This window comes from Stenella coeruleoalba, assembly GCF_951394435.1.
Source record: "Stenella coeruleoalba genome assembly, chromosome: 16".
Lineage (NCBI taxonomy): Eukaryota > Metazoa > Chordata > Mammalia > Artiodactyla > Delphinidae > Stenella > Stenella coeruleoalba.
In genome coordinates, this window is record NC_137162.1 from 25190325 (window position 1) to 25212661 (window position 22337).

The 22337-nt window shown below is 54.1% G+C and overlaps 1 protein-coding gene across 2 annotated transcripts in view; it reads right to left on the reverse strand.

Annotated features, from left to right (window-relative positions):
* The window catches only part of NEURL1 (neuralized E3 ubiquitin protein ligase 1), a gene marked incomplete at its 5' end in the record, with an annotated part of 75711 nt that overhangs the window by 8144 nt on the left and 45230 nt on the right, over nt 1–22337 (reverse strand). Inside the window, 2 exons of one of the 2 annotated variants that reach the window (XM_079899181.1) lie at nt 10726–11047; nt 11489–11730. In XM_079899181.1, the coding sequence (XP_079755307.1) occupies nt 10726–11047; nt 11489–11730 (564 nt within the window). Of the gene's footprint in view, nt 1–10725; nt 11048–11488; nt 11855–22337 lie in introns of those variants that run through there. The other variant, XM_079899180.1, reaches the window with a different exon arrangement.

Genomic DNA, 22337 nt, shown 5'->3' on the forward strand with positions numbered 1-22337 from the left:
GTGCTTGGTGTGAGAGTAAAGCTTGGGGGACTGGACTGGTAGGGGCCTCAGAGGCCAGAACTCAGCCCCAGCTGAATCTAGAGACGCTCTCTAAAGCCTCTCTCTCTTTGTTCTCCCCCAGCTCCCCTGCCCTTTCCAGGAACAGTGTTGTTTGGACCCCAGCAAGGAGAGGGTGCTGGGCCAGCCCTCCCCCCAAGGCTCCTGCTTCTCTGGAGAAGCCTCTTGGGGCCTGGCTGGTCAGGATTCCCAGACCGTGTTTGGCAAGGAGGAGGGAGCAGACCGGAAAATGTGATTATTCCAGGGAATTGACTCTGTGACAGTAATGGTGCAGAGAAGCTGGGGGGCTGCGGAGAGGCAGAGGCGAGGAGGGCAAGACATGGGAGACAATAGTGGGGGGCTGAGGAGGGCTGTGGGCTGACCTGGACCCCAGGAAACAGCCCCAGCTCCCCTACCCCTTAGGGATTCCAGTCAGCGGCCCTTGAGGAGTCCAGAGGGTTGAGGACAGAGGAGAAGGGATGGGGAAACAGGGTGAGGAGGAAACAAGTGGCTCAGAGATGCCCAGCCAGGCCTATGGGAACAAGGCCGTCATGGGGGCCCCCCACACACACACACCCCACACTCCTCTCTCCAGCCCACCCCACACACTCAGGACAATCAGGCCAGAGCCCATGGAGCTGGGCAGACGCTCAGAACAGATTCCTGAATGGGGCTGGAATGTGAGCTCTCTCCTGTTCTCTGCCCCTTCAGGAGTCCTCTTCTGCTTGGATATACCCACTACCTCCCAGCAGTGCCACTGCTGAGCTACTCTGTCTTTAGGAAAATGTTTCCTACTCTTAAACTGAAATCTACCTCCCTGTATTTTTTTTGTTTGAACTCTTAAAAAAGTCATTTTATTGATCCTTTACCATACAAAACTTATTCAAATTATACCCATTTGAAGTGGTAAGATCACAGCTAGAAAACAGGTTACCCTGTAACAAATTTACAAAATCTACCATAAAAGCTTTTTTTTTTTTTTTTACATTATATTACATATTATCTTTTTTAAACTAGCATACACACAAAACTTAACTGATTGGTAGTTTGCCTACTCCCAATTTTGGGAGAAATACTTCCTTTTGACAAAATCACATACCCGATAGGAAAAGAAATTCCCACAACTGCCAACTGCCACCCAACTCACTCTTCAAGGCATCTTCCTTCAAATCCCTCCTCTCATACACACAAGGTGTCAATGCTGAAGCTTTAAATACTGCAATTGAATTTACAGATCTACACTTATAAAAATCAACACGAGAACCGCCACCACGACAACAAACACAAACAAAATCACTCTTAGAAAATTACAAACCAGCTAGAAAATATTCCGGCAGTGTTTACAAGTGACTTGCTATTTTTATACAAAATTGCTAGATAATGAAAATGAGTAGCCTGCGTATCAACCTAAATAAAATGATCACCACACAAATCTGTACATACAATCACACACCTATCATGTGTTGCTCTTTATACAGTTTATTTTCTAGGGCTCACTCAGTCATAACCGCCCTGTATTTATACCTACTACCCCTGGGGCTGCCTCTCAGCCCCACACTGAGGACCGCTTTCCTCAGGGAATACTCAGACTCCCCACACACCTTCCCACCTCCTCGACAATGAACACAACCAGACTCAGGATTCCAGATGTGCCCTGGCCAGCTCAAGGCACAATGTGGCCATCACACCTCCCCTGATAAGTACACTATACTTCTAGTAATGCAACCTAAAAGTATTTTAGGTTTTTTGGTTAACAAAATCCATATACTGGTAGGCAAGACAGGAGCATAGTTAAGTGCAAGGACTCTGAAGTCATCAGCTTGGGTTCAAATCCTAGCTCTGCCATTTCCTGGCCGTATGACCTTGGGCAAATAGCTCAACCCCTCTGGGACTCTCTTCTTCAGCAGTGAAATCAGCATTTACTTATTGGTATAAAATATGGACTCTAATACTCCCCTCGGAAGGGATGCTGAGAAGATGAGGTGGAATACAGTACCTAGGGCGCTTAGTAGAGTACCTGGCACATAATAATCACGAGGTTAATATGAGCCATTGTTATTGTTTTCATGCTACATGGTTCAGAAGAATATGCATGGGCTTTGGGTTTAAATGTCTGATCCAGCACTTGGCTGGTGGCCTGTGGGTAAGCAACTGTCCTCCAGCCCCCTATCCCTCACCATGAGAACAGGGGTACACTAATACCTGCTCTGCGATGTTGTCGCAGGGATCAGAGGTAGATTGAGAAGCCCCTGGCACCTGGATACTTGATCACTTCAGTTATTACCATTTTCTCAGGTTGAGTTTATCAACCAAAGTCAGGTCCACCTGCACTCAGACAACTAACTTTTTGAACCTAGGACTTCCCATCAGTCATGACAAGCACCCAGGACAAAATCATTGACATTACTGACTAAAGACCAGGAAGGAGAAGCTACAAATGGTGATCAGAGACAAAAGAAGAGAAAGAAGGAGAAACAGTGGGCAAACAGAGAGAGAGGGGAAGGGGTAGGAAAGAGATCCTTTTGGCCTTTGTTGAAATATCACAGGAGTTAGGAGAGGAGGTACAGGAGATGCTGGGAAACAGCTAAAAATGGAATCTCTGGGGCCAGTGCCCAGCCCAAGTATGTCTTCTCTCCCATCCCCTCCACCCCTCGGGGTCAGGAGCAGCTGAAGGCCACCAGCAAGCTCCAAAATAACCATCCCATCAGTGTGCCCGGCCGCGCGGGGCCCTGAAATAGATGAAACCTGAGACGGAGGAACTGGTCAGAGCGCCCTCCGCAGAGGGGACGGCAAAGGTCACATCACCCTGATGTGAGTTCACATCAAGCTGGAGGTCAGGGAAGGGTCCAGGCCCCCGAAGCCAGGGGAGAACAACCATGGGCTGAACCTCAGCCCAGGACTGCGCCCTGGGGTACAGCTTGGAAAACCCAGAGGGCCAGCCTGTGACCCCCAAGCAGTGGGGTGGCCCCACGTTTGAAGCAACAAGTTATTTAATCCGTGCCTGGGACACACAGCTGCCCACTTGGAGGCGTTTATGATAGGGGAGGGGCGGCACAGGGCCACGGGAGAAGCTGCAAAGCTGGCTCCCCTCTTGTGTCCCATCTTTCAGGAGAGAACTTGTCAGTCTTCAGCTCCTGCCTAATCTGGTGCCTGGCGCTGGCTCTGCAGATCCCCTGGGCCCAGGCAGAAAGAGCCAGGCCCTGCAAAGGGCAGGGAGGCCTGGGCCAGGGTTTCCTCCCCTCAGGGTGGCACTCAGGGCACCCACTCATTGACCCCCTGTGTGCCCAGCCCTGGGCAGGGGTTAAAGAGAGGCAGAGCCAGGACCTGGGCCCTGGGGAGCCAGTAGCCCTTGGGAGATTTGAAGCTTGGAGGCATGAAAATATTTGAGTACAATTTTGTTACAAAATTCTTAGTGTCTCAGGTAAGACAGGACCTCAGAGGAGAATGAGGAAATCTGTTTATCTCTGCCAAGTTCTCACCCAGCCTTGGCTAGAATGCCCCTGGGGACAAGAAGCTCACCACTTCTCAAGGCCAATCTATCCTCTACTTTGACTCGCTCTGAAACAGAAGTTCTTAGCCTCAGTTGGACAGCATTATCCTAAAAGGGAGATTTATCCTAAAGAAGAGAAGGCTCAGAGGGGGCCCCAAGGAGTGGGTACAGGACACTTAGAACCATGCAAGGAAAGTTTTTCTAACAGTCACAGTTGTTCAGAGACGGCATCTCAGGAAAAACAAGATTTGACCCAGGCCCTGAAGGACAAGAGGGTCTGGATTGACAGAAGTGAGAGCCACTCGGGTGGGAAAACTGCATTAGCAAATGCCTGGGGAGAACAGTCTGAGCAAAACCAGTGAAGAGAAAGGAAAGGAGTGGAGGAAGAGGCACCAGGCGGAGGGCACCAGGGCCAGCTCCCACCCAGAGACCCACTCAGCCCCCCACACGTTGCCGACCAGTGCGGGGTAACCAAGGCAGGGCCTGGGAACTGGAGCAGAGGCTCCTTTGAAGCAGGGCCTGCCGTCGGCCCAAGTCTTGTTTGTTTAGATTCGCACATCCGCAGCGCTGGATAATCTTTAACCACGGGTCAGCCTGCAGCCGCCCAGCCGGCTGGCAGATCTCTGCCGGCCCCTGTTTGGAAGGCGCGCCAACCCAGTTACTGTGTCCATAAACATCCTCCTGCCGGTCCGCAGCTGGCATGGAGCAGGAGAAGGAGCCAGGAGGACGGGTACGTGGCTTGGATGGACGAGGGGTTTCTCCACCCTTCTGGGCAGTGCCCTGAGCCCACACCACCTCCACACTCTCCATGTAAACCCAACCACGGGAAAGCTATGAGAAACAAACACACTTTCTGAGACTCGCGGAGGGAAGGGCAGAATGTCCCAGAATCACTCAGAGTCATAGACTCTTAGGTTTATAGAATCTTCAAGCCACAGGATCTTAGATGTATAGATTCTCAGAATCATCTGGTCTGGTGGTTCTCAAACTTTTTTTTCAAGCAGTAGAATCATTCATCCAATGGAACAGAAAACTGCTTAAAGTCTAAGAGGTGGCCACAAAGCCCTGCCATTCAGCTGCCTCAGAGATGCCTCTGTGGAATCCCAGTGCTCCAAGGAACCCAGATGGAGAACCACAGATCTTGTTCCAAGAAACAGTTTAGATCGCATGGTTTGACCTTCATCCAGACACAGGGACTTGGTTTTAAGGCTCCCTCTTCCAATGAGACGACTGGCAGGGGACTGTCTATTTTGGTGGTGTTTCTAGATATTCCTTTTTAACCGAAAAAGACAGCCCTTCCCATTTGTATAAACACTTTTACATATGTGAGCCTCACAGAATATCTGTGAGGTACACGGTGCATGTATAATTATGTCCAAGTAACAGACAAGGCGGTTGAGGCACAGAGACGCTGAGAGACTTGCCCAAAGCTAGTGAATGGCCAAGTGGAGTCGATTCAGTCAGGTCTTCTGCTTCTGAAATGACAGCTTTGTCCCCAATACTACAAGGCCCCAGCTCCTCCCCTACACACACCCCACTCTGGGCCACCGGCTCTCTCCAAGATCCCCGGAACTATATCTTGGGCCAAAGAGATACTAGATGGAAACACATAAAATTGCCATTTCTGGACATTACAAACAGTCAAATATTGGCAATTATATATGGTTGCACTTTATATATATTCATTCTGGTAGAAAACTAGAGCACACTGTGAACAACAGAATCAAACAAAGCCCTCAAGAGCCTTCAGGGAACTACAGGGCAGGCAGACCTACCCTCACCACTGAAACAGGACGCTGGTCACCCACTGCCCCTCTTCGACTCTGCCGGGGCCCTGGTGGCCTATCTGTGCCCAACACACATGGCTGATCCCTGATGCCTGGAGCTCTCACAAGCTCTATTCTGGAAGACATAAGGGGGCCAAAATCCCCATCCCTCAGGGGGTATCTAGACATAATAGGGAGACCAGAGAGACTCATATTTAGAGAAGCTGGGAACTAATGCAGCCCACACTTCTGGGCTCAAGTCCCAGCTCCACCAAGCTGTGTGACCATGGACAAGTTATCAGACCTCTCTGAGCCTCTGTTTTCTTATCTGCAAAATAGGTACAGTAATAACTTTTTTATAATATAGACAAAGAGGATTTCTACTGTATTCTTAAAGAGGACAATATATGATGCAGAACTGCTGATACTGCTTAGACCCCCACTTGCTTCAGGAAGAGGAAGGGTCATGAAGAACACGGTAAGTCAGGGAAGGCTCCCTGGTGGAGGGGAGGGTTTGGTACTGGGCCTTGACATAACTGGCAGAATTTGAGGTGAGCAAAAAAGAAGCACCTGGAAGAGTCTCCGAAGCAGAAAGAACAGCAAGATTTTTTTTTTTAACTAAGAAGAAATGAAGGGCTTCCCTGGTGGCGCAGTGGTTAAGAATCCACCTGCCCATGCAGGGGACACGGGTTCGAGCCCCGGTCCAGGAAGATCCCACATGCTGCAGAGCAACTAAGCCTGTGAGCCACAACTCCTGAGCCTGCGCTCTAGAGCCCACATGCCACAGCTCCTGAGCCTGCGCTCTAGAGCCCGCGAACCACAACTACTGAAGCCCGCGCGCCTAGAGCCCGTGCTCCGCAACAAGAGAAGCCACCACAATGAGAAGCCCGCACACCGCAACAAAGAGTAGCCCCCGCTCACCGCAACTAGAGAAAGCCTGCGCACAGCAATGAAGACCCAACACAGCCAAAAATAAATAAATAAATAAAATTAAAAAAAAAAAGAAAGAAAGAAATGAAAACCATCAAAAAGGAAGAAATCACTATCAGCATCCTCAGCTCGTTCTCCATCCCAAGAGCTTGGCTCAGGCTCCTTAAGCCAATATTTGCCTCTCAGCCCCTGGCAGCCACAGCTGAAGGTAAATATTGGTTTAGCCTGGGAAGCGGAAGCCCCAGATGGCAGTGTGGCCCTTAGCCGGCCGGGATGCCTCACGCTCTGTACCACAAGCTGAGGCACGCCCGGGACAGAGACCTGACCCCAGGCCTTATCTACGGAGAGGCCCAGGCCTCTCAATGCGGAGCAGCCAGGCTGGCCCACCACCCCAGAGACTGGTGCAGCAGCAGCCTGGCCCCCAGAAAGCTACCCTGAGGGTCTCTGTACATCCTTCTCCTCAGTAGGCAGGTGGGTTCTTTTACCAAGACCTAGGAGGACACCATGAGTCCTGGGGAGCCCCCCTAATGGCCTCCTAACACCCTCCTGGGCTCAGCCACAGACATCTTGATGTGGCAGTAAGTCTTCTCACACTGACCTTGTGCCCACGTCAGCTGGGAGGTCTGAATCCCAGGCCCAGCCTGGCTTCTGACTAGTTGGGAGAACTTGGGTAGGCCCCTCCCCATCTCTGGGCCACATGTCCTCTTACTGAAAAACTTGACAGCAAGAAGCTGCTGGAAACTTTCTACTCTCTTGGCTCTCTCCTCTGTGATGCCTGAGCATACCCACACCGGCACACACCTGCTCTCTGCTAGTCATCCACTACCTTCCCACTTCATCCCATCCCTTGAAGGATCTGCTCCCCGACTGACCGCCAATTCCCCACCTCTGTGCCAATGCACACCCCTCCTGTCTGGCCTAAATTGTTCCTCCTCAACCAGTCCATTCTTTTCACCTCCCCTGGTTTCTGACTTGAAACTCATCTCCTACAGGAAGTCCTTCTGGATTGCTCCCCAGCTGCACCACCACCACCCCCCCCCCAGTTTTATTCTTCAGCCACACTTTTTTGCGGTATTGGATTTAGGTCACCTCAGAGCAGTCATATGGCATGTCCCCCAATATAAACACTCTTTAAGGAGAGGGGCTGGGTTTCCAATTCTAGTGTCTCCTCCGACCCCTGCACAGCACCTAGGCTGTGGTGGGCACAGCGGGGTGCGCAGGAACACCCTACAAATGGATTCCTGGCTCACGAGCTTTCTGCCAGGATCCACAGCTGCTCTTCCTGAACCGACACTTCTGAGAGGAGGAGGGAGACCTTGAAAACTGGGATAGGAACTTATCTCTCCAAGTACTAATCACCCCATAAAACTTGTATTTATTTAGTTGCTGGCAGGTCCTTCTTCCTGGAGGTAGGAAGCTGTTATTCTTGGAGTTACCAGCCTAGGCTTGGGCCAGGGTGCCCGGAGGGAAGAGGGTGATCTGCTGTGAACTCCAGCATAACAGCGAGCCTGGAAGGCCTGAAGCAGGTCTGCCGGGGCCATGGCACGGGCATCAGGGGGCCTAGGTGATGGTTAGGGCAATGGGGGGCGGGGATGGGGACCCCACCTGGAGGTGTCAATCAGGGAGAGACATCAGCCCCTACCTCCACTCTGTGGCGGGATGACGGCCAATCTGTCCGTGGCCTGACTTGTGGACCTACTATGTGCCAGGGAGCCCAGTGTGGGCTGAGGAGCTCGGAGGGCTTTGGCCACAGGTTCCAGGTGGAGGCAAGAGAGGAGGGGGCAGGCCTCTGGCAGGTAATCTCTAAAGATAAGCCATGGTTTTGGGGGACAATCACCCCAGGAAAGACAGGCCCATCCTCAGAGCCCCCAAGACAGAGAGTGACTTCTTCAGAGGAGAAACTCAGCTGAGGAGGAAGATGAGGGAAAGCAGAGGAGCCGGCGGGATCTGGGTGGAGGGAGAGAGAGGCCCAGAAAGACACAGGTGCACTGACGTGGCAGGTGAGGAGAGAGGGGGAGATGAGAAGTGGGGAGGAGAGGGAGGGAAATGGACCCTGAGACTATACAGGGCAGCAGGTGTGTCCCGGGGGCAGGGGCGCGGAATGAGAGCATAGAGCAGCAGGCCCACCTCCGAAGATGACTTGGGTGCGTCTCTCCTTTCTTCACAAAAGAAATCAATTTAGGAAGAGCAAATCGGGGAGCTATTTTAACCTGCTAATTCATGTTAGGGGCCATAATCAGTGCTTTACAATGCCCAGGGATTATGGTGATTTACAGCTGTGACGGGAATCAGCTGGGCCTTGGCCTTATTGGGTATACAGAGAGGAGGCCGACAGGAACTCCAAATGCAACTGAAAATACTGCGTGAAAACCCATTTATAGTCAAAGAGGCTGGGCCAGGTCAGTGCCTGGGCTCTGCCCCAGGGTGGGGCCCTTCAAGATTACTCTCCAAGCCCCTCCCTCAGCCCCTGAGATTCGGAAGCCCCATCTCACCCAGTAGGTCCCCTTCATCCTCACCCCCATCCCAACCCTCCTGGAACTTATAGGTCCAGCCTAAGCCTCCTCCACCAAGAAGCCTTCCTAGACTCCATCCTCCCACACTGACTTCAGCCTCCTCTGACTTCCTGCTTAAACCCACCGCGGCTGCTGGTGGTGGGGGGGCCGGATGGGGAGGGGGCAGGTAATGCGAAAGGTACTACTTTTGCCATCAGAACACCCAGTTCAAGTCCCAGCTCTGCCACACCCATACACGGACAGGACAGGCCTTCCATGGGCCTCAATTTTCTCCCTGACAAATGGGGATAATAATCACTCCCTCCAGGGCCAGCTGCTGGGAGGTGAAATGAGATAACTGGATGGAAACCATCTTGGCAAATGGATGAGATCCTATGACCACAGTGTTCAGCGATTAACTGTTGTCTCTTGGGTTATGCCCCGATTGTTCTCGAGTGTTTGCTTTGTCTCCCAGTGAGCCTGAGGCTGTCTGTGAGGGGGGCTGGGTCTACCTCGGCCACGCCCCCAACCCTTTCCTTCATCTAACGTCCATCCCACCACTCTCCCCTACCCACACCGCAAATATTCCTCAGGGTCCTGTACACACCAGGCACAAGATTCCACCCTGGAGAGGAAACTAGCTGGGTAAGACATGGATCCCTCCTTCACACAGAAAGACTTCTAACGATTACTCATTTCTTTGTTTTTACTTTCACAGTCTTTTTTCTTTTTAACTATCTTTTTACTCAAATAAAAGTGTTCTGAAAAAAAAGAGCTTCACTGTTTCTAGGCTCTGACGTCAGAAAGGACAAAAAGAAAAAACGTTTTTCCACCACCTGCATGGCAGTTTTCTCTGCAGGGATGTGGGGCAGGGATGGGAGATGGGAAGAGCAAACATTGGCTTGAGCAACGACTTGGTACCCAGGACTATGCTGGGCACTTTACTCATAGCCTCCTTAGTTGGATTTAATTTTCCTACCAACCCATTTTACAGATGGAAGATCTGAGGTTCATCCAGGATCCTCCTGGAGACACAGCCAATTTGCCAGTGGGTTGACCTGTACCCAGCCTATGTGTGCACATGCACACACACTTGCCTACACATGCTCAAGTGCAGCAAAGTGGGATTCCTGGACTGGGAGTCAGGTGACCTGGATTCCAGCCCCACCTCAGCCACCAACTCGCTGTGAGACCCAAGGAAGTCTGAGACTCTGAGGCCCCTTCCAGCCCTGGCATTTTAGGGTCTGTGTGTGCCCTTGCCAGGAAGCCTGGTACTTTAGCAGCCCTAGAATACTTTCTAATGCCCCTCCTCCTCACCTCCCACAGGATGTCTGCCCTCTCACTCCCCTGTAGTAGCCTTACTCACACTGGGGGCCCAGAAGCAGCCAGAAGAGTCTTAGCCCCCCTCGTGCCTTCTGCTGTCCCCTCCTACCCCTTTCACCCATATCCCTGCAGAAAGGACTAAGGTGGGGTTGGACCTCCTGGAAGGCTGCAGAGCCCAGGGGCCAGGGCTCACCTGGGGCTGAGCCTTGCAGCGCCTCCTAGGGCCAACGACAACTTCCCTGAGCTTGAGGCTGGCCTCCACGGGCCCAGTGAGGGAGTCTGCCTCCCAGGGTTGCTACGAGAACGGCAATAACAAAGTGCCTGGCACACAGTAAGTGCTCTGTAAACTGTAGTTATGATGATTAATATTAATTACTTCCTGGGGGTGAGGGGGTCTTTGAGGCTGCCATACATGATCATGAAGGTCGCACACCGCTCAAAGGCACAACCTGAGGGACCACAGAGGGCAGAAACCTCGCCAGGCTCCACTTGCCACAGCTGTGGGCCTGGAAGAATGGATGCTCTGCAGTTCACATCAAGGCTCCTAGAGCTGTCCCAGTGCCCAGTCAGCCCCAGGGCTGCTACCAGTGGGGGAGGGAGCCCCATGCCTGATAGAACCAAGTCAAGTCAGACCACAGCACCAGAAGTGTGCCCAGCACCTAAGGGGCCAGAGGGAGTGGGCACTCACCAAGTAGCTGGACGCCCCGCGTGAGGCCGTAGACGTCCACCAGGGCCCAGAGCGGGTCGGCTGTACGGACCCCATTGAAGAAGAGCATGGCGGCCGAGTCGTTGATGCGGTAGAAAACACGGCCCTTCTTGTCCACCCAGAAGGCGATGATGTTGCCCTCGTTGGCAAACTCCTCGGGCAGCGCCTTGGCCCAGAAGCCGCTCTGGGACACCAGGTCGGGGCAGGCGTACTTGGGCAGTGAGTCAGGGTGGATACGGGATGGGTCCTTGCTCGTGAAGCCTAGCCGCAGCGCCCCGCTCCAGCAGCACTGCTTCTTGGTGATCTGGGCGGCAGGGGGTTGGCCTCAGACACACCGTCAGTGAGCCCAAGGGGAAGGGGCTGTGCCCTTCTCTGCAGACCACCCCCAGACAGACTCCTATGGGGAGTCACACCGCCCAGCTCACCCGCTATTTGGGCTCCTCTCCCTCCCCCAGGAGCCCCCACCAGTCGAGTGAGAGCTAGTTCTCACCTCCCACCATCATCTCCCATCACCTCCCCATGGCCACTCCCCTCTCCCGTTCCTTCTCCGTCATGCAGGGAAGGTTGAGAAAGGAGTAAGGAGGAGGAGAGAGAAAGAGGAGGGATGAAGAAGGGTAGAAGTGCGGTAGGGAGGAAAGAGAAGGGGCAGGGGGTAGTGATGGCTGTTAGCAGAAGGCGGTGCCTGGCAGGAACGTCCAGAGGCCCCAGGGGGACGCAGTGACGGGAACAGGGAGGGAGGCCCCACCTTCAGCCTGACTTGCTCATAGATGAGGACCGGGCGGTTACTGAAGGTGATGGCATTGCAGAAGCTGGCCTGCCTCTTGACGGCCTTGTGGCTGAGGTCCATGAGGATCTGGGAGCCCTTGGTATGTGGGTGGAAGAGCAGTGGCGTGGCCGGGAGCCCCCCACCGGGCAGCACCGGTGGGCAGTACTTCTGCTTGTGGTGGCATCGGTGAGAGGTGACAGGGAAGGGGCCCCCGATGGAGTCTGCAAAGGAACAAGCCACAGCGTCAGAGAATTTGACAGTCCAAGAGCTGGACCAGGGTCCCCTAGGGAAGGGGAGAGGGCTGGGGCATAAGCAGAAGTCACCACTGCCCAGGATTTCCACCATCTTTGCCCCTTAGCACCACTGCCACTTTTTGCCACCTTCCTTCTCCTGCTACCATCTACTGCTATTTCCCACTTCACCACCTACCACCGTTTATTACCCATCACCATCCACTCCCACCCTTCACCCGTCTCCCCCCACCATCTGCCCCCACCCTTCACTCATCACCTCCCACCACCACCTACTCCCACCCTTCACCCATCACCTCCCACCACCATCTACTCCCACCCTTCACCCGTCACCTCCTACCATCTGCCCCCACCCTTCACTCATCACCTCCCACCACCACCTACTCCCACCCTTCACCCGTCACCTCCCACCACCATCTACTCCCACCCTTCACTCGTCACCTCCCACCATCTGCCCCCACCCTTCACTCATCACCGCCCACCACCATCTACTCCCACCCTTCACCCGTCTCCCCCCACCATCTGCCCCCACCCTTCACTCATCACCTCCCACCACCGTCCGCCCCACCCTTCACCCGTCACCTTCCACCACCACCATCTACCCCCATCTGTCACAGACCACCAACAACTACCATCTACTGCTCCTCACCAGTATTTACCACCATTTACTTTCCGCCCTCTAGCATTGTGACAAGCCACCATTTACAACCAACATCCAACACTATTCACTGTCACTCACCACCACCACCATGTATTTTACTCAACAAGTATTCATTATGTATCTACTGAATACCAAGCCCTGTCCTAGGCACTGAAGATAAGGCATGAAACATACATGGATCCTGTCCTCAAGCAGCCAACAGTCCAGGAAGGGAGATAAGATAGGGACAGAAACTGCAATACAAATGGCAGACAGTAACATGCACCAAAAGGTAGGTCACTTCCCAGGAAGGCCTCCTGGAGGAGGGGAGGAGGAGAAGGCTTTGGAGCTGGACTGACAAGGCTAGGCTGCAGTGAACACTTGACCATGGCGCTGGCACTGCAGACCAGGAAGGTGGGTGAGGCAGCCTCTGCAGCGTCAGCCCCAGGAGCATGCCCATCTCCTCCCTCCTCCGGGACCACCTCCCTCCTCCCTCCTCCCTCCTCCCCAGGCTGCCTTCCTGCTTTACACTGCCCATGCCCACAACATCTTGAACACAGGCTGGCCTTTTCGCCCAGGCTTCCTAGGAACTCGGATCTGCTTCAAGAACCCCTAGCCAGGGAGGCACTGTGCTTTCTTCCATAAGCAGGGCTTGGTTCATAAGGCACTTTACAAACATGTGAGGTTGGCATCCAGGAGGCAGGGCAGAGAGAGGAAAGAACATGGGATGTGGTGCCAGGTGGCTTGTGTCTGTCACTAACTGGCCATGTGACCTTGGGGAAGTCACTTCCCCTCCGGCACAATAAGTGGCCTCCACTCCGTGACTCTAAGCCAGGCATCAGCAGCATTGGTAGCATTAATGCACAGCCTTGGCAGCTGGGGGCTCGGGGTGGGGGGGTTCATTTCTTCCCCAAGATCTGTGTCTCATCCATCAGGAAGGGCAGCTCCTGCCCATCCGGTCATCTTGAGAAGAGACACAGAGGATGGGGAAGATGGGGTGGGGACGTAGAAAGCCGCAGAATGTGACTGAGGCCATCTGGGATGTTTCAAATTTTGGTCCCTCCAAGGCAAGAATTTAATAATACAGAAAGCCTGGTTAGCCCAGAGGCCTTCCCCACCCTAAATAGGGGGGAGGGGTTTCCAGGAAGGGGATGGAAGACAGGCAGAGAGGAGAGAAGGAGGGGAGAATCCCAGGAGGCGGGAAGGCCAGACTTTGGTCCAGTATTTGCACTGGTTTGCAACACTTTGCACCTTTGCTTCCTCCTTCCCAAAGGGCCCCAGACACCAGCATCCACAGTCCAGAGCCAGCCAGATACCCTGAGCATCAGCCTCCTGGCCTCTCTGGAGTTGCTTCCTGCATGCCAGGCCCACGAGTTGAGGGTGGCACAAGGCGCGGCTCACCTTGCTCTCACGAAGGAACCAAGAATGGTGCTCAAGGGCTTTGAAAGCCACCAAGCAGTGAAGGCTGGAATTGCTCAGAGGAGACCCAGACAGTCTAGGAAGGCCACCCAAAGAAGCTGATTGACCCCTGAATAGCACAGAGCAGGGGAGGTCATTCCATGGAAGAGGACAGTTGAGAGCAACGTGTGGCACTGGATATAGGTGCCCCACCTAGAAGAGGTACCCCCTGGGCTCAGGGCAGTCTCTTGCAAGAATTAAAGGGTATTCTTGCAAGAATTAAAGAGATGCTGTATTTAAAACGAATCTAGTAAGTAGCTGCTATAATAATAGTTATTAATAATTCTATTATTAATAATAGTTGCTAATAATTATATTATTGTTGTTGCAATTGACATCAATCTGTACTCTCCTACGCCTTTGCTCAAGCTATTTCCCCTGCCCTGCATATCTTCTCTCCCTGCCCCACCCACACCTCTCCAAATCCCACCCATCTTTCAAGGCCCAGCTGGATCCCACTATGTTCTGAGCCTGTGGACCTGAATACCAGTGCTGACACGATCATTGGCATCTCCAATGAGGGAGGCTTACCTCACTTTCTGGACAGTACAAGACAGGGCAAAGAGCACGAGCCCTGGAGGCAGGAGACCGTGGTTTCAAAACCCGGCCATGCCACAGACTTGCTGTGTGACTCTGCGCAAGGTGCTTCACCTCTCTGGACCTTAATTTTTTTCTTTGTAAAACAGGGTCATCATAGCTGCCCTGCCCACCTCTCCAGGCCATTGTGAGAACCCAGTGAGTTCACAGGTGTGAAAGAATGTTTCAGACTTTAACACCTGATTCCAACATAAGCCTAAGGTCTTATTATTTCTTATAAAAGCAACAACCACCACCACAGGAAATGATCTGTTCATTTACGCCCAGTGGGAGGCCAGACACTTCTATTTTAATTTATCCCAGATGCCCTAATCCCAGATTGCCAGGGTGGTCCTGACTTGGGGCTAGTTTACACACAGTCACTGAACAGGGCTCCCTCTGGGGGAAAAGCTTGGGAGATTCGGGAGAGCAGGTGGGGGAGGGCCCTGAGTGAGATGAAAGTAAAACTACACAGATGTGAATTTCTCTGGGTTCCCCCTCAAGGGGCCCACCTCCCTCACCTGCCTCTAGCCTCAAGGGCTGGCCCAAGCCGCTTTCTCTGCTGGGAACCATTCCTTCCTCCTTCCCACCTATAAACCTGCCTTTCTCTCACTCTTCCTTCAGACCTTGATTTTAAAGCCCCCTTTCTCCCAGAAGTCTCTCTGATCCCCAGACCAAGTCCAAGGATCCCATATGCCCCTAAGAGAGCATCCATCACCCCAGCAGCCTTTCTCAACTCTGGATCCTCCACAGAATTAAGCCCAAATGCCTTGAAGCACCCACTATATGTAATGCACTGACTTGTCTTCTTCACACCCAGGATGGTTCTGGGCATGTGCCATCCTTGGTAGAGGTCGAGTCACTCAGACCATTTTCTGTGCTCTGTGGTGCAGCTCTCTGGCTAGGAACGGCTTCAGGGTTATTTGCGTGTCTCCCTGATGGGCTGTGAGCCCCCCGAGGGCAGAGACCATTGTCTTTTTTTTTTTTTTTACTGCTGTTTCCCCAGGGCCTAGCTCAGAGCACACAGCAGGTGCTCAATAAAAGCCACTGACTGAACTGCTACTGTTCAGTTCTTCAATCCACCGATAACTGGCAAGTGTCCAAGGAGCACCTACGTGGTGCCTTGCCCTTTCTGGTGTCCTGTGGAGAAATTAGAGAAAGAGGAGACCAAAGGGACAGCTTCCTTCACTGCCCAGCACCAAGATTCCACACTCCATGTCTGACTACAGCCCTGCCTGCTCCAGAACCTTCCAGCACTCCCCACTTGCCTGCAGGAAGGAGAAAAATCGCGAGTTTTTTTTTTTCCTGTATCAGGCACCTGATTCCTTTCTTGTACAACCTTGTCTCATTCTCCCAAGCCCTGAAAGTTAGGGATCTGTGGGAAGCAGCCTCGAAGATGCCCCAGTGATCCCCACCTCCACCTCCTAGCAGTCCCCTGTAATCCTGTAAGCCCATTTGTAATCCTCTCCCCTGGGGTGTGGAGTGGACCTAGAAATTAGCTTCTAACAGCTGAAGTAATGGGACGGGACTCCCAAGACTGGGTTATAAAAAACCTTTGGCCTGGGCTTCCCTGGTGGCACAATGGTTAAGAATCCTCCTGCCAATGCAGGGGACATGGGTTCGATCCCTGGTCCAGGAAGATCCCACATGCCGCGGAGCAACTAAGCCCGTGTGCCACAACTACTGAGCCTGAGCTCTAGAGCCCAAGAGCCACAACTACTGAGCCCACGTGCCACAACTACTGAAGCCCACGCGCCTAGAGCCCGTGCTTCACAACAAGAGAAGCCACGACAATGAGAAGCCCACACACTGCGATGAAGAGGAGCCCCAGCTCGCCGCAACTAGAGAAAGCCCGTGCACAGCAATGAAGACCCAACACAAACAAAAATAAATAAAATTAGTTAATTAATTAAAAAAAAAAAAACCTTTGGCCTCTCTCTTGGTTACTTTCTCTTACCTCTCTCGGGTCGCTCCCTCTGGGGAAGCCAGCCATGTAAGGTAGCCCTGTGGAGAGGCCCATGGGGGAGGGACCAGGGACCACCAGTCACCATGTGAGTAAGCCTGGATGTGGCTCCGCCTCCAGGCAAGCCTTCAGATGAGCCTGCAGCCCCAGCCAACAACGTGACCGTAACTTCACAAGGGACATTAAGCTGGAGGCACCTAACTAAACCGTGTCAAGATTCCTGACCCACAGAAAATGTGAGATAATTAAATGTTTGTTTGCTGTTTTAAGCCACTAACTTTTGGGGTATTTTGTTATGCAGCAGTACAGATCACTTAGTTCCATCTTATAGATAAGGACACAGAGGCTCTGAGAGGTAATAACTTGCCCAGGGTCACACAGTTAGTAAGTGGTGGAGCTGGGCTCTGAACTCAGATCTGTCTGGCTGTGCAGCCATCCTCACTGGGCCACAGCTAGCTGGCCAGCATGCTCGGTCCCCTCTGCCCTACATGAACGCTCCACTCCACCCTGGTCAGTTTCTCCATGACCTCTGCAGCCCCCATGAATATGCCTTTGTCATTTAGGGTTAGGGGCCACGTTAGCACCCAGTCATCTGCCCCAGAGAGCTCGGCTACGCGTACAGCAGGTCCTGCTGGTCCCTGGAAGACCGAATGAATCCACAGTGACGAGGTGGGCAAAGGAGAGTGGCAGGGAGTGGGCAGGAGAGGCACCCTCACGGCCAAGCTAATCTCCACATGGAGCCTCCTGCTCTCACTCACTCCACGGCATCCCAGGCTCTGACGTTTCCAGCAACCAGATGTGCATAGAGGTGCGTCTCCCAATATCTTCACTTCAGGGAGGGAACCAGCCCTCCTCCTACTCCTCCCCTATCCCACCCCAAGATTCCAGATGATAACCATTCTGAGTTCGCCTCCTGGTCCCTGTCTTCCCAGCGCCCCCCACCCCCCAAAGCCCCCAAGCCAGGCCTGAGAGAATGAGGGGGAGCATGGCTCAGTCACATAAACCCACACACCACGCAGACCATCACCCTCAGTTCCCCTGACACAAATCCACACTCACTTGCGTGCACATGTGTGCACATACACACAGTGGGCGTGCGCCTAATGTGGACACAGCACCCAGGGAACGCTCTGTCCCGGGGGCCTGCCAGGGCTGGAGGAGACAGAAGATGCAGTCTTGGTCCTTAAAGGCAGACAGGCGCTTGTCTGTACACACTTACGAGCACACACGGGCCTGGAGGAACCTTCGGGGAAACCTTCACATCCGTTTACAGAGTGCTTGCTGTGTACCAGGCAGGCTGCCCTTTATGCCAGTTAGCTCACTTACTCTTTCTACAGCCCTTCCAGGTAAACCCTCCCACCCCCAATTTATGAAAGTGGACACTGAGACTCAGACAAATAAAGGCACTGACCCCAAGTCACACAGCCAGTAAGAGCAGAACAGGATTCAAATTCTCACCAAGAACACGTGTCCCACTCCCTCTCCAGCCCTACCTGGCCTGTCACCCAGCTCAGGGCTCACATCTTCCACCCCATCGGCCCCCCCCAGGCCACCTGCAGCTCCAACTGCGATGTGGCCCAGCAGCCCGGGGCCCGTGCCCCACACTCTTCCCTCTTACTCAGTGACCAAGCATCTGCTGGGTGCCACCGGGTGCCAGACACTGGGCTGGGTGAAGAGAACACAGATGGATCAACCTGATTCCTCCCTCCCCACCGCCTCTGGAGCCTACAGGCACAAGTGGGGTGTGTGTGTGTGTGTGTGTGTGTGTGTCACGTATGTTCAAGACACACCTGCCAGGCTCTGGGGAGCTCACCTTGGCCTAAAACTCCAGAGCTGCTGCCGGGAGAGAGGAGGCTCCTTCTGTGCTAATCCCAGATCTCCCAAGTCCATGGGATGGCCTGTCCCCTGCTGCCTGAGTGAGAATTAGGAACCCAAGGAGGGAAGCAGGGAGTCAGCTGCCGAAGGGATGGGGTCTGGATTCCCTCTGAGCCGCTAACTATGCAACCTCAGTCAGCCATTTCCCTTTCCGAGCCACAGCATCTCCTTCTGTAAAAGGACAGTGGGAACCGATCTCTCAGGTCCCTACACCCCAGCAACTAGGATTTGCGGGTCCAGAGACCTGGGGGTGACATGTATGTCTGGGCGCATGTGTGTGTGTCATCCGCATATCAGCCCCTCAGCAACGGGCCCATCCCTTGCCCTGAGGCGGGGGGGAGGAGCCTTAAAGAAAGTAAAGGAGGAGGGCAGGGAAGAGGAGGGGAGGGTTGGGAAGGAGAGGGGAGGGGGGCTTCCCAGGATCGGGGCTGCCTCGCTCTGTGCTCTCCCCACCCCCATCCTGCCCTAAAGACGGGGAGCAGCTCTGGAAATCTGCCTGATGAAAAAGATCAAGCATGTAACTGCTGAAACCATTTTCCAAATGAGAATTCATCTCTCCCAAGGGTCCCCTGCCAGGCTGGTCCCAGAGGAGCCGGACTCCTCACCACCAGCGCACCCACGCGCGCGCACACACACACACACACACACACACACACACACACACACACACACACACGACTCGCGCAGAAACACTGACCTCTACAGAATAACAGTCTCACAAATGTGAAACTGTGTGGCTGCTCACACATGGAAACGCAGACACAAAATATTCAGTCTCTTAAATATGGCACAGATAGTGACACATTATGTGGGTATACACAGAAAAAGACCTAAAACCCGGATACACACGATCTGCAGTCACCAGAAACAGAAACAGCCAGGACACGCCCACAAACACACAACTAGATACGCCCACACAACCCCTCACCTCTCACTGTAACCCGGCAACCCAAAATTTTCAGCTCGAGCCAAATCAGACCCCCAAGGCGCACGTGAAAATACCAGCAGGAGCCATGTAACTATGTCCTCAGGAGTCAGGCTGCTGAGAGCACCCCTAGGAAGGAGTGAACCCCCTGCACCTCCCACTCCCCACAACTCCCCTCCCAGAAGGGGGTGAAACCAAAGCCACCGGGGCAGCCAGTGGACAGGTGTGGGGACACGTAGGTACGGACACGGGTGAGGACATGTGTGGACACGCATGCAGGGTCCTGGCTAAGGGGCCATGCGGGCACAGGCAAACACCCCCTCGCCCCAACTCCCAACTCCCATCGCCTGTTAGTGTTGATGGCGGGCTGAGGCCGGGGCCGGGGCCAGGGCCAGCTTACAGGGGACCCAGGCTGAGGAAGGTGGTCCAGGTAAGCAGTTGGAGGCCAAGGCAGATGGGGCATTTGATTAGCACTCACCCAATGGCCCAACTCCTGGAGTTCTCAGTGCACCCCAGGCTATCCTCCTGTCCCCGTCGGGAGAGGAAGGAATAGGACCCTGGCCTCAGAATGCCTCTCCGCTTTAGCTTTCCCCTGTGTTAAGTCCTTATTCACATGGTCTCCTGTACTCCTCACAATACTCCTATGAGGATGCTACTATCATTAGCCCCATTGACAGATGAGAAAACCAGGCTCAGCGAGACACTTGCCCTTGCTACCACCCATGTGTATCTACTCCAGAGCATGAGCTCTTGACGGCCACAGGCCATCTCGGGTAGCCTTGGGGTCCTCAATCCCCTCTGAACCCTGCATTCTAAGGCAGCTGGAGGATGGTGTGCTGCATCCTGAGCCTGTTCTGAGGGCCTCTCTGTCCTTCCCAGGCCACTGGCCTGCCCAAGTCTGACTCCAGTGGAAAATGTCAGTCGGCTCCAGACCCTCTGCCAGCAGGCTCCACTGGAGCCAATGAGCCCAGAGAGGTGCCCCCACCCCAGGTCAGCCCAGCCTGAGGCTCAGGCCAAGGCCCAGGCCACGGGCACTGCCTCTGGCCAGCTCCGGATTATGTGTCTTCCAGGGCCTTCCATCTGTCACTTGGCCCTCTGGGCCCAGGATAAAATTCATTGCCTTTTAAGAGAGACAATGATTTGCTTTTCCCATGTCTCCTTCCCTGTCTTTTTCTTTTTTAATCAGAAATTACTCTTTCAAAGTCCAGGGCCTGGAAAGGGGAAGTCACCTGGTCACCAGTCCTGGCCACAGCTCCCCATTCACTCCTGCCACCACCCTTCTTCCTTCCCGGCCCTTTCCCGGTTCCCACTGAACCCAGCACGGAGACTGCCCCACCTCCTAATGCCCTGCCCGAGGAGGGGAGGAGGGCACACAGTGGAGTGTGGCAGGGACCCCCCCAGGGTCAGCCCACACCGTCCTGGTGCCAGCCAGTTTGCACAGGAACCCCAACTACGGGGGCCCAGCGATGACAAAACAAGTCCCTGGGAAGGCCTTCCCTTCTGGGTCTGGTGCCACATCGGCCATGTTCCTCCCAAGACCACAGTACTGGGGCCAGGCAGATGAGGGGACGGGAGCAGGGGCAAGCAGGGGCCACCCAGCGCTCCTTCCTTTCACCACCTCAGCTGCCTGCCTGTCGGTCTGTCTGAGCACAGATGTGAACCCCAGGACTCAGAAGCACACGCTTTGAGAACTGAGGTCAGGCAATGTGGTTTGCACCCCTGTGTGCTTAGGCACAAGCCAGCACAGGTACCTACCCACAGACACCTCCAATGCACACTCATGAACGCAGACAGACACACACACACACACACACACACACTTACATATTCGCGTGTACCCACACATCTCTCCATGGCTCCATCATGGAGCACAGCACTGACCTCCATGGCCCGCATCCCAGAACCCACAAACAGGTCCCCCCAGCTGTCTGACTGTGGTTTGCCTCAGTGCTAGGAGGGGGCAGTATGGACACTGGGACCTCACATCCCCCCTGGATGCCGATCAGCGCCCTGGGGAGGTAAGAGGACAAGGAGACTTTGTGGGGAGACTCAGCTGTCTGACCTCCTGCTGTCTGCCACGGAAGGACCTCTCTTCCTGCTTGTCCCAGCCCCCCTTGCCTTCCCCCCGACCCCAGTACCTGTCACCCAAAGGCACCCCCTCCCACAGCCCCGGAGCCCACCAAGGAGTGAAGAGGCAGGCGGAATGGCCATGCCCTCAGCCCCAGTGCCCTTCGGCCCCAGCCTCCCCAGGTGGTCCCCAGGCTGTGGATGGGCAAACCCTCAGGCATCAGCTAGGGTCCTACCGTGAAAGGTGCTCCGGGTGATCTGTCCCCCCATCGTGGGCAGCGGGTAGCACGGCCACCTCCGTTTGGCTGGCTGGCCTCGTCACCGAGACGCCCTGGCGGCCAGCTCCCCTCCTCCTGCCCACCCCCCTCCTCCGTGGCCAGCAGCAGCCGGCATGGCAGGGCCGAGCCTGCCCCTCCCGCACGCAGCCCGCCGCCGCCCGCAAGGCCGGCCACACATGCACACACGCCCCTCTGGCCCCGCTCACGGCTGCCTCCCAGCTCCCACCCACTCCCGGAGCCTCCCCACCTCCCTGCGCTGATCTGTCATGTTTATTTACATAAGGAGGAGGAGACTGGAGGCTTCCTGAAATAGCCGAGCTCCAGAAAGCACTGGAGATGCCCCAGCCAGAGCAGGCAGACACACACGGACACACACACACAGACTCACACACGCACATTTCCTATCACACACCTCATCACACACACACACATGCACACAACCTCACCATTCACCCAGGCTACAGTCATTCACATGCCATTATGCACCTGCTACACGCAGACGCTGGGGGAGATGACAGGATGCCATGGTAAGCAAGACAGACCTTGTCTCTGCCCTCAAGGTGCTTACAATCTGGCTCGTGCAGCTTAATAACAAAGAGCTGACATCACTCCTATCTTCTTCCAGGCTCCACTGCAAGTGCTTTACGAGTATTAACCCCTTTGGTCCTCACAGGCTGAAATGATGAGGTCAGCATATGGTTATTATCAATAGGTACCATTATTATTACTATCTGAGAAATGAGATGAGAAAACTGAGACGAAGAGGTTACCTACCTAGAAGGTGGCAGGGCTGGG